Source organism: Xenopus laevis, chromosome 1S (genome assembly GCF_017654675.1).
Source record: "Xenopus laevis strain J_2021 chromosome 1S, Xenopus_laevis_v10.1, whole genome shotgun sequence".
In the NCBI taxonomy this organism is placed as follows: Eukaryota; Metazoa; Chordata; class Amphibia; order Anura; family Pipidae; genus Xenopus; species Xenopus laevis.
The window spans coordinates 178,617,396-178,630,391 of record NC_054372.1 but is presented as its reverse complement, the minus strand read 5'-3'; the positions used below and the strand labels follow the sequence as shown (position 1 = coordinate 178,630,391).

General features: G+C 39.4%; 1 protein-coding gene across 1 annotated transcript in view; it reads right to left on the bottom strand.

The window, feature by feature from the left end:
* Positions 1 to 11,966, bottom strand: part of LOC108704431 (cAMP-specific 3',5'-cyclic phosphodiesterase 4D) — a 298,109-nt gene extending 286,143 nt beyond the window's left edge. Inside the window, exon 1 of the mRNA XM_041580563.1 lies at positions 10,909 to 11,966. Coding sequence (XP_041436497.1) covers positions 10,909 to 10,955 — 47 coding nt within the window. The 5' untranslated portion in view covers positions 10,956 to 11,966. The remainder of the gene's footprint in view (positions 1 to 10,908) is intronic.
* Between the last annotated feature and the right edge of the window lie 1,030 nt (positions 11,967 to 12,996).

The following is a 12,996-nucleotide window of genomic DNA, read 5'->3' as shown; positions in this document are numbered from 1 at the left end:
GGTTTGGGCTAATAGAGCCCACATTCCGGTTGGGGATAACAGTATTGTTTTTTTTAAAAAAATGCCCCCGCCAGGGTTAGGCTACCTGCACCAGGAGGGAGCTCCTGGTGCGAGCAGCCATGTCTGGTCACTTGCATGCGCATAATGAAAAGCTGCCCCAAACTGCTCATTATGCACGTGACGTCACATGTGAGTTATACGAATGCGAGTGACACAACATGGCTGCGGGTAGCCTAGCGAAGGCGGGGGGCATTTTTTTTTTTAAAAAAATACTGTTATCCCCAACCGGAATGTGGGCTCTATTAGCCCTAACATTTGGTTGGGGATAACATTTTTACCTAACAGGTGCCCTTTAATTAAAATGAAAGGGCACCTGTTAAAATAAGAGCCAGCAGCTGCACTTAGATACTTTTGTAACAATTTAAGATAAGTAAAGAAACAATTGTAACTATTTAAGATAAGCAAGTCTCTTGGGAGAACTGTGTCTCGCAACTTAAAGGGCAATTCACTGTAAAAACACATAAAACGTTGCACTAAAATCCCAGAAATTAGTTCAAACTTTAAAAACCTGCCTAATTTTTGTAAAATGGATATGGTAATTAGGGGGTGTGGCCATAAAATGGGCATTGTCCCTCTTTTCATTTTCCAAATGTTGGGAGGTATGGAGGTGTTTATTATAAATGGTGTTCATCTGAGATGGAGAATCAGATTACATATTTTCTGCTGCTTGCATATAGGTGCCAGTCAATTGTCTTGCTCTGTTTGAACAACAGAGAAAAATAAGTGTAGATTTAGTTAAAAAATAGTCAGGAAGTACAAGAGTCACGTGTTCATTGCTCATACATAATATGTGCGTATTTATTTCTATGTTGCTCACTGAACAAACACAGGCGCCTGAAGATACTGTGTGCACACCTGCCATTGATATACAAACCTGTAGAATGAGCAGCACTTTTATGTACAGAACAGAACCACCTTTATTATCAGCGCCAAGGGTATAATCAGCGCTATGGGTATGTAAAGCATTTCCAGTTTAGTTCTTATCAGATCATATAAATGGCTGCTGACTGCAAAGGTCAGGTTTTATTTACAGTAAACTAGAGATGATTAATCAGAATGCCAAAGTTCATTCCTCACGTAAATTTACAGACCCTGATTAAAGATCATTACAGTGGCGTAGGCTTGCCAGCCTCCTTTCTGTCTGACTATTTAGGATCAGCCCTTGCGCATCACTTACACAAACAGCCATTCTTGCTTTCATTTCCATGCCAGGGGCACATAAGAAGCAGTTGGTGCTACTGCAATCTTTCTTCATTTGCATTAGTTAACCTTTCACATTTCTGCCAATTCATTGGATGAACAGTATAACCATCAATGTTCTAGTTTTGCTGTTCTACATTAATACAGATGTACTCCGGCGGTGAAACAATCACTTTCAGAAACGAAACAGGTATTTTGCTTTTGTTTTGATGCAAAGATATTTATTGTTTTTGCCATTTGTTGCACTAAAGCACATAGAACAGAGAAACCGGAAGTACTTTCATTTTTTACTGGATCCCAGTTCCTTCGATCTTCAGAGCAATTGTGGGAAGAAGAGATAATAGTTAATTAATTTTCATTTCCCGAATTCCCCTCCCTCCTCTTTATCTGGAAAACCTGAGACACAATCATTAATTAGGGGACCAAAGAGGAGTGTTTATATACAGTATAGGCAGCAGTTAAGGGAACAGAGAGGCATTTGTAATTTGAGCCCTATATATATATATATATATATATATATATATCACAAGGGGTGGGAGGGGGGGTGCACACCGAAGGGAGGGGGGAGGGCCCCCCCCAGAAACGTTCATACCTTTGGTGAAGCAATAAATGGGGTTAAACTCCCCAAATGCATGAACTGAATGTGTGCGGCTCCGTATATTCACAGACGTCTTCTATAGTTACGCCACTGCCTTCAGGGCATGGACAGCATAAGCACTTTGATATAGTCCTCTCCAATGGCCTGCATTTACCTTTAATATGATCTTTCTTTGGCCCAAGCGCCAAGCATTCATATTATAATAATATCGCCCAGCACAATGTGGGTCATGCGGAAATATCTGCTTGCTTGGCAACTTTGCCGAAAGAGTAGATCTTAAGTGTATGGCCGACCTTAACATTTTCTGTACATAATGACTTAAGTTGGCCATAGACTTAACATTTACGATCTTTCTTGGAAAAGATCTTGCCAAGAAAGATTGTTCGTTTCAATACACACGTGTAGAGCTGAATTGTCGGATATACAGTTAAAAACAATAGAATTCTACTTGTATCTGCCGATTCAGCACTAACAATGACGATGTTTGGGTTCCTTCAAAGGCACCCGATCAAATTTCAAGTCCAGCCCGATCTACGAGCTAACCGATATCCAAGTCTTCTGCCGATATCGGTCGGCTCGTTTCCCACAATAAACGCACTGAATATCGTACGAAAATTGGTTTCATACGATATTATCTGTGCATCTGTGGCCATCTATACATTGAAGGTGTGGCTGGGTGGATGGGGCCAAAAACATCTTCATTTCGAAATTGGGATTGACGTGAAATGCTTTACAATTCCCTCTCTGGTAAAAGAATGTTAGTAACTCCTCCGCAGCTGTTCAGCGTATTGCATACCTCCCAGTTGTCCCTATTTAAGAAGGACAGTCCCAATAAATATACCTGGGGGATACCTCCAGCCACTAGAGGACTTCAGTTCAGGATAGTTTGAGAAGTAGTCCATAACTACTAGATAGTGTTGTCCGCTATAACTGAAAATATCCATACCAATTTTCTCCCAAGGACAGACGGGCTTCAGTTGATAATGAGTTTTTCTGTGGTTCTTACTGTCAGCACTCTTGTTTGTTCAGGAACTGAGATACAGCCACGAGGCTCAACTGCTGTGTACTACAAGCTCTCTGAATAAAAGTCTGAAGTTCTAATCAGTGTGAGTTTACAAAAAAAACACAATAAGCGGCAGAGTTTTCCCAAGAAAGTAGTGTTTAGCAATTAGTACTGTTTGGGTTTAGAATACATGGATTGGGGTCATGCTCTAAACTGTGCTGATGGGAATTTAGAGAGGTATGGTATGGTTCTTCTTTATTCACTAGTGATGGGCGAATTTGCGCCGTTTCGCTTCGCCGAAAAATTCGCGAATTTCGCGCGAAATTCGCGAAACGGCGAAAAATTCGCGAAATTGCGCCGGCGTCTCGTTTTTGACGCCGGCGCCCGTTTTTGACGCCGGCGTCCGTTTTTCCGACGCCGGCGCCCGTTTTTGGCGCCGGCGTCCGTTTTTTCGAAAAAAAAAATTTTGACGCCGGCGAATTTTTGACGCGAATTTTCGCAGGCGTTTCGCGAATTTATTCGCTGGCGGCGAATCGCGCAAATTTGCCGCGAATTCGCGCCTGGCGAATAAATTCGCCCATCACTATTATTCACTAGTCTTCAGGGTGAACGTATCACTAAAGTCTAAATGACAGACAAAGGTACTCTGATCCCCAACCTGTTTCTAATATAAATAAGCCCCCCTGCTTAAATCCCAAATGTATATGTTCAGCAACGAGGCCCACAGAAAAGCCTCACTAATGCTCTATTATTACTATTTCTTATTTATATATATATATATATATCATATGCTGCAATAGTTTACAGAGATTTTACATCAGACCCTATCCCAATGGAGCTAACAGTCTAAGGCCTATATCATGTTGCACCCTATGGTAGATTTTATCGGCAGCTAATTAACCTGCCTGTGGGTTTTTGAAGTGTGGGAAGAAAGTAGAATAACTAGCAGAAAACCAAGCAGAATGGGTGAACAAACAAACTCTACAGATGACCTACAAGGAATTGAACCAAGGACCATGGCTACAAGGTAGCAATTCTCCATATTACCGTATCAGTAAAAAGTGACAGTAAAAACGAATTTTTTTCTGAAGGTTTTTGTGATGTTATCTTTAAATTCTGCCCTAGAGGTCCAGTAACCTATAGTTATGCCACTTGACCCATTTATGATCCCTTGTATAATTCATTTTCGATCTTTATTTTGCAGTCTACCAGTAGGTTCCAATTCACCAACAAGTTACTGTTGCAGTTGGCCAGGAATAAAGGCAGGGCTCATTTATGAAACTAACTGGCTGGAATAGCACTGCAAACCATTGGCACTAGGGCTTATATTTCAAGTCAAGTAAAGCAGAAAGTCTATTAATTTCCAATAACTGTAATGGGTATAAATATGAGGTATCAATAATACAGTATTCTTTACTCAGGTACAACAATTTAATTTCTTACAAGTGGATGTTATATAGTTAAAGGTGACGGAGCTCTGCTCATCCAAGTTCCTTTCATCGGTTATTAGGGCTGTGTAAGAAAATGGGTTGATGAAGAAGGTATTCAGTGGTATATGTTGTGATTATGGCAATTTATATCCCTTTATCCTAAATTTACCGCAACACAGAAAGCGCTATTAAGAACATTTCCCCTACGGTTTTCATTTTCCTTCAATCCATATATATATAATCTCTTAAAATAAGCCTGCTCCATGGATTCCAGCCAGGTTGCCATTCAGTTCAATTAGGAAAACATGTAAAATGAGATTAAACAGGTCATTATCCCCAAAGCCACAGAGACAAACGGAAGGAATCATGGTAAGGAGGGAAAAACTGCTCTGTCTATTTATCTTCCATTAATTTCCTTTAAATAGAAAGGATCCCATGACGCCATTCAGTTGCTTATAGTGAGTAAAGAACATCCCTTCTCTATATAGGCACATTTATAAATAAGACTTATTGCTTGTCTAATCAGAGACATTAGTCATACACTGAAAGCAATGCATAGCACCCCTAGTGGTTATTACGTTAGTGAGTATACTATATATGCAAAAAGTTAGCACCATCAAAATCTAGCTAAGTGCTAAAGGTGCTCAAATACTTTTATTCCCATTTATTCCCCAATGTACCCAATGGCTACATGTCAACAGTCAAGACATACAGTTTGCCTTATCTTGCAACATGTAAATGAATTGGGTAAACTAAATATGGAAAACTGGTATTCATGCAACTGAAAGGAATAGAAAAGTGAAAATATTGATAACATGATTTCTTAAAGACTAAGCTAAACAGCAAGTCAATATTCAATCAGTCCACGTTGAAAACAGGGAAATAAATATAATACTCTGAAGGATGCTCCAAATGAACTCTTTTGCTGAGAGATTGAACTGCTGTGGTTTATACTGAAATACCTATCAATAACACCTGGCAAGAGTGTGGTTAATATCCTCTATGCATACATTTTAATCCATTAGTGCACAAATACATTTTTAAATAAGTTATCTTTGCTTCAAAGATGACTAGGTTCACGTTGGTTTCCCCAATTCTCCTAGCCTGTAGCCAGAACTTTTGCACCGAAGCATCCTTATCTTCATTCAAGCTTGAATAGTAAAGTAACAATGCCACAGGAATAGGAAGAAAGGGTATGGGATATAAATAAGAAGGGAAAAGGTATGGGGTAAAAAGAAGAAGGGAAAAGGTATAGGGTAAAAAGAAGAAGGGAAAGGGTATGTGATATAAAAGAATAAGGGAACGGGTATAGGATATCAAGTAAATGGGAAAGGATATGGGATATCAAGAAGAAGGGAAAGGGTATAGAATATGAAGTAAACACGAAAAGATATGAAGAAGAAGTCAAAGGGTGTGGGATATGAAGAAAACTGAAAAGGGTATGGCATATCAAGAAGAAGGGAAAGGGTGTGGGATATCAAGAAGAATGAAAATCAAACCCAGAATAGGAGAATGGGGAGAAGTACACAAAGAGAAAGAAGAAAGAAACAGAAGTTAGAGGAGCAGAAACATATAATAGAATAATGGAAAACAAAGGGCAAGAAGGTAATGAGTAGCAAGACTAGGATATATAGTTGTAAATGAGCCGTCGGCATAGATAAATGGCTCGATATTGTTTACATTCAGCAAGAATACCAAGAAACTAAAGTACATCGACAGAATCCAAGCAAACATTTTGTTTTGTTTTAGTTAAATTATTCATCCATTTTACAAGAGGGTCCAAAACTCTTTCAACCAAGAATCAAACTCTACCAGTCATTGTATATTGATTGGTCAGAATGTTTTTGTATGGTCAAGGTCCATGTATCTGACTGTGTACAAGGCCATCTGCTACCTGCCTTACATCAGATACTGGACCCAAGTTTGTATGGCCTGCTTTATCTTAATACAAGGAAAATTGTATTGTAGAAATGCACCCCATAGAGAAAAGGATTACCATGAATGAACTAGTATTACATGTCAGTGTATGCATGATAGATGTTTTCATGTATACGTTAGCACATTAGATGTTTAGATATGTTGAGTGTAGGCATTTTCCAAATATCTTTAAAATTTCATGTTTCTGCACAAAAACAAAACTACAATTACTGCCATCAATTACTGCCATCAAAAGCAGTAATATCAAATGGAAGGCAGGGCAACACAAATACACTGCACAATCCTAATAACTGCTTGGTCTGCATTTCCTAGGGTTCAGTCCATTTAAGGGTGCCCATCAGCCCATCATCATCAACTTTTCTTGGCATGGGTCCCCATCAAATAGTAAATAAATAATATTAATTCCAGTTCTGTAGCCACTTACTCTATGCTTGACAGTGAGGCCAGAGATATAACCCTTATTTGAACCATTTAGAGGTTATTTGGGCCACTTACAAGATACCCATGAAAAGTAAAAACAAATGAAAATTATTTATCTGATCTGAGGATATGATGAACCCCTCAAATCTGTATATTGTGCTGAATTACTTGACATACTGTATGGCTTCCAAACTAGCTTTTGCCCCTTTTACCTTATCAGAAACTGAACAAGGGGGGCAGGCTGATGACATTGGAGTAGTGACATATGATTGTGGGGCCTCGACATATGGGGGTGGGGCTGTGACAATGGAAGTGGGTATTGGTCATGTTTTTGTTCTGTTTTCTGAAACCCAAACAGACAGCTATGAACTGGATTCCTCAAGAAAACAACAATCTGGTTTAAAATCAGAGAGGTGGCAATCCTGTTCCAAATACAAGTCCTTTAAACAAAGTGCAATATGAATGATCTACAGTATAAGACACAAAATCATTCTTTCAAATACTTCCTTAGGATATACAGATACCAGTTTCTTTCCAGACTCACAATGCTCCAAAAATCTGTCAGCCCAAAATAATTGAAGCTATGGACATTGATAAAGCGTGGGGCCAAGTCTGCATCTAGGTTCCCCCTCAATGACCACATTTGGTTATATGAAGATGCTGCATGATGCAGCCCTTGCCTCTCTCCACAAAGCTGCGGCTGCTGCCCTGTTGTTGTCAGTACTGATAAGGCTTGTGCTTCCATGAAACACCTCTGCCTGAAGGGATAGCACCTACTGCACCACATTGCAATTTCTCTTCTCTTTGCTGATATAATTGATTCTTTCTGTCTCTGGTGTTTCAGGCTCCAGGGCCTGGGTGTGGTCTCATCCCTGCCAACCCTTCTAGTTAAATACAAGATAAACAAATTTATAGCGTGTGCCAATGAATATTAGAAAGGATGTATTATACTTCTCCTCTATATGGTTTCAGCTTTCCCTGCAGATACCCTATATGAAACAACAATTATGTTAAGAGTTTAAAGCTAAGCTCATTATTATGTCTCTGCAAATCTTTCCCTGCAGATACCCTATATGAAACAACAATTATGTTAAGAGTTTAAAGCTAAGCTCATTATTATGTCTCTGCAAATCTAGTGACATGAGGTACTGCAAGTAGAAAAGACAATATTATCAGCAGGAATGTTTACATAAAACACTGACCAGCGTGACTGACATAGCACTTATACAGCAAGGCAAGCAGGTCTGCTGCTCCACTTCTCTCTCTCTTATATTCTCTAAAGGGAGTCCACAATCCTGTCCAATTTAATTACATAGATATGACAACACACACGTGTAGAAACAGGCTATGCACCTGATCTTAAAGGGCACTTATCACAGCCAAAATCAAACACATATTAACAATCTGACCAGTACAACATAAACAAGTTTAATCAAACTACATATATCGTTTTTTGCATAAAAAACTGCAGGTTTAAAAAAAATCCCTTACTTTGTTAAATGGGTTCTTTCACTGAGTGAAGCCATACTGAGACTATAACAGAGACTATAATATGCAAATTTCAGGAGCATTCTACCCAGAATGCCTAGCTTTAGTAAACTCCTCCACTAGAAGTATCACGAGATTTCCGTATCTTGTCCATTGCTGGTGATGTTATTATGCAAATGAAGGGCACACACTAACTTCCAGCAGGTGGCAGCACTACTGAACAGCAGCTAACACAGAGATTTGGCTGATTTGAAAATAGCATAGAAGGGTTGATAAGCAACAAGGAATTTCAACTGAGCATGTGCGAGATTTCAGAGCTACAGTTGGCTGGGAAGATATAGGTAGGAGGAGCCTGTGAAATCCAAGATGACTGCCTCCGCTAGAACTGCAGTGGAGATAGGGGAGATCTTGCAGTAGGTATAGTGAGCTGATGATTTACATTATACAAACAATTCTAACTGTTTTAAGAATTGGATTTCTTGAACTTTCACATAGTGAATTTACTTGGTAAATGATTTTAGTTGTGATTGGTGTCCTTTAAAACAAACTTGCTAAATGTTTATAGTAACCAATATGAACATGTTTAGCAACATGTACACCAAGAAAAAGCACCCTCTTAACACATACATACACATTGGAGCAGATTTATCAAAGGTCAAGGTGAATTTTCAAATTCAAAAAAATCAAATTTCAAGCTATTTTTTGTGTACTTCTACTAGGGAATAATCCAAATTCGATTTGAATTTGAAAAAAAAAATGAAAATTCGAATATCGAAATTTATCATGCACTGTGTCTTTAAAAATTCGACTTCGACCAGTCGCCATCTAAAACCTGCCAAATTGCTGTTTTAGCCTATGGGGGACCTCCTAAAAACCTATTTGGAGTCAATTGGTGGACTTTGAAAAATCTATGGGTTTTTTTGGGGAAAAACTTTGAATCTAATTCGATCAAATTCGCTATTCCTTCAATTTGTACAATATGAATTTGGCCGAATATGAACCTATTCGATTGAAAACTGACCTATTCGACCAAAAAAAAACTTTGACTTAATTTCGGTTGGTCTTTTTGAATTCGAATTTCGACAATTTTTTAATTCAAAATTTAACCCTTGATAAATATGTACCCATTTATTAAAGGAGAACTAAAGCATAACTGAAGAAGTATCTAGACATGTTGTACATTATTTTTTGGGCTTCTGTACCTGCCCACGACAACTACAGCCCTTTAGCAGTAAAGTTCTGAGTCTCCAAAGATGCCCCAGTAGCTCCCCATCTTCTTTTCTGCTGATTCACTGCACATGCTCTGTGCTGCTGTCACTTACTGAGCTTAGGGACCCACTCACAATATACAGTACACATAGAATATAAATGTCACAATATAAGGCTGATTAGTAATTAATACAGATAATTACTACATGGCAGCACAGAAACCAGTGCAATTAGCATCAGAATTTAATAATCAGCCCTGTAGCATCAGCTTATATTACAGACCAACCTCATTTTCTGCTTGATAATTAGTGACGAGCCCTAAGCTTAGCTTCTCAACAGCTGCTCAGAGCCCACTGAGCATGTGAGTGTCACAGACACTTTCCAAGATGGTGACCCCCTGTGACAAGTTTGAAATCCTGGGTCATTGCTGCTATTGAGAATATGAAACTTTAGGCTGGTGCAATACGGTAAGTATATAAAATATGGCATTTTTAGACATATTCTTTTATAGGGTTTAGTCCTCCTTTCAAGGCCAAGCATCAATACATTGCATTGTATTTACTAAAATGTGACAATTTTAAATAAATCACAATTCACATTGTTATCAAGGGTCGAATTTCGAAGTGGTGGGAGTTTTTTGAACTCCCATAACTTCGAAAAACGAAATTTATTAAAAAAAAGTTGAAGTTTTTTTCTTCGGGTGAATAGTCCATATTTGATCGAATTTCGAATTGTATGAATCGAAGTAATAGCGCACTAGATCGAATTTGCATCAAAGTTTTTTGAAAAAAGTCCACCAATTGACTCCAAATGGGTTCTAGGAGGTCCCCCATAGGTTAAAACAGCAATTTGGCAGTCGCAACCCCTGTAAACCCCAAATTTTAAAAGTTGCATGCAACCTAAGCTGCTCCGTGCGCAACCATATAATTGGGCTAAATTTCCACTGCCTTTGTCCTCCCTCCTGCTAAAAAATGTATCCCAAGTGCATCTATTGACGCAGGGGAACCCTGGAGCTACTACCACCTTAATAGACACAGTGTACTTGAGCCTAAAGAAGCACTGCTCAGACATCAGTTAGACGTCATCTGGTCGGCAACTGTTTCAGCGTAACGGTGTTCTATTTACGTCGAAGCCAACACGCTGTTATTTCAACACATTAGACACAATCAGTGACCCTTTTCAACAAGAACTTTCAGACTTGAGAATATCGTGTACAATGACCTGATGGAATCAGAGGATGATGAGGAATATATGTGCTGGTGTATTACTAGAGATTGGAAATCTCTTTCTGTTATGTGTTCCTATTGCAATAAACCCACACAGTGACTTTATCCCATATCATAACTGCTATAGGGATTGAACTCTGTACACTTCACCGGTAATTAATTCTAATTAGAAACAGTTACACTGAGAAACTGAACCAGGCAGGCTGCTCTTAAAGAGTTAAGGACAAATCAATACAGCACCTCTGTAATACAAAAGCTGACATTTTATTTACCAAGCGTGAGCATTTTTTTTTTTATCTTTTACTTCGCCAGCTGCAAATGATATTGATCGCTTACCATATCCAAGAATGTCTCCGAAATGGAAAATTATTGACGTGAATCATTTTCGCAGGGTCGGCAACATTAACTTCCCAGCTGTTCTTTTTCCATTACAATTGGGGTAATCCAAAATCTCTCGGCATAGCTGCCAATGTCACGGTCGGTTGCAGTTAACATGTTCCATGAGCCCAGCAATGCCCAGGAGGTGCCGGGCACATTATCACAGTGTTTCACAGACGTGGGTCCATCCATTTATGCCAAGATGCTGGTAAATTTAGATGAGCAAAAGCATCGGAAGAAAAAGAAATAGAAAAGACAGAAGGGGGAAAAATATATCTGGAAAAAGTTAGCAAAGCTAAGATATTAAAGCTCCATGAGGGGAGAAGGCGATTTTTTAGTCACATTAGTGGTTGGGGTTATCCAGCCTATGGATGAGTTCTCTGGAAAATACACAACTTGAACCTGCGGTGCCATTGTGCCCTCAGAATTTGGTGTCCTCCTCATCACAAAACACATAACCTTCTGTGCCCATAGGCAGTGCGTTCCTTAAATGGTACCAAGATGTACTATTGCTATAATTAGCTGGAGGGGTTCTGGACCTTAGTCCTCTTATTTATCTCATTGTTTGTTCTTCCTCAGCTGCTGGGTGTGCAACGGTGAAACATATTTGCTTTCCTTGAGGTTCCTGGTTGGTAGTGAGCTGCCATCATATTGCAAGGTGCTGTAAGGTTCCAGGGCATGAGTGACGCTGTTCCTCATAAAAGGCCGGCTACTCCCCTGCAATAAAATGACTAAACTAGTGGGGCGCCAGCCAGAACACATAGACGACAGCCATAGCAGTGTCTCCCGAGTAAATTTGCACAGCAAAAAAATAAGATAAGAATAAGATTATTGCAGTGTGACAATCCCATTTATGCTCAGATCTCCATGTCTCCAAGTCTTTAGACTTGGGAGTCTTCCCCCTGTTGATCAGATGATGCAGCCTAGAATGACAGGCAGACAAATGTGTATCCAGATAAAGCCTTGGCTTGAGCAAATGCTTGGGTTCTCTCCCAGCGGCTCCTCTCTGGACTCTCCCAGACTCTGTGTCACTCTTTTGCTCTGCAGCAGAATCGGCTCCGGTCTGCAGTCAGTGCTGCCTGACAGAGGATGAGCTTGCATCAAGGGGGTCCTCTAGGTGGGCTCCCCCAACACAATGCATCCATGTGTCCACTACAGGGACAGAATAAAATCCCTGCCCTGCAGCAAGTCTCAGCATTGGAAGGAAAAGCAGGGCACACCCAGTAGCCATATTTCAACTTTTTTATTTAATATGGGTCTGACTTGCTCACTTTCTACTGGCACTTTTGATTGCACCTAAAATCTAATTTATCTCCCCCTATTAATATTTCTGGTCTGTTAGATATTTTTGTGTGTGCTCTTTTTATGACATATCACCTTGAATGTGCAAAATTCTTTAAAGTTTAGATACTAGAGAAGCAGGGCACGAGTTAAAGATGAGGGGCCCCTATCTAAAGGGGGTGCAGTTACATAAATCACAGATGTCAATCCTCCAGCTGTTGTTGAACTAGAACTCCCTAAATAATTGTTTTGCTCACACCGGGGTGCTGCATAGCATGGCAGTCATCAATGTACAGCAGTGTGTGGTGTTGCTGCTCTTACCTGCCCCCTCACTCTATTTACCAGAAATGCAGGTAAACTACTTATATGGGGAATTATAATAGAATTTAGTGGCAGTATTCCAAATCGATCATTTAAGAACAACAACAGCTTCATTTTTTTGTATACCCCATTTTTTTTGTTCATCTTATAAAAATAAAAAGGGTAGACTGTATAATTAATTTGTCCTTATTTTGTTTGCAGGAACTTCAATAAATATACAATGTTATTGGCTCAGTGGAAGGTTTAGCCTTGCCTTTAGCTGCTATTATTATCTTTCAGTCTGGCTGATCACAGGGTTCACCTCCCTAGGGCCTACTACTTATTATCCATTAAGGTGCAGCTAACAGGGAATGTAGTCTAGTAAGAAGAGGGACATGTATTGGCATCATTCATTTTTTACATGGTTATGATAATTCTATGGCAGTATTAGTATTGAAAGAAAGA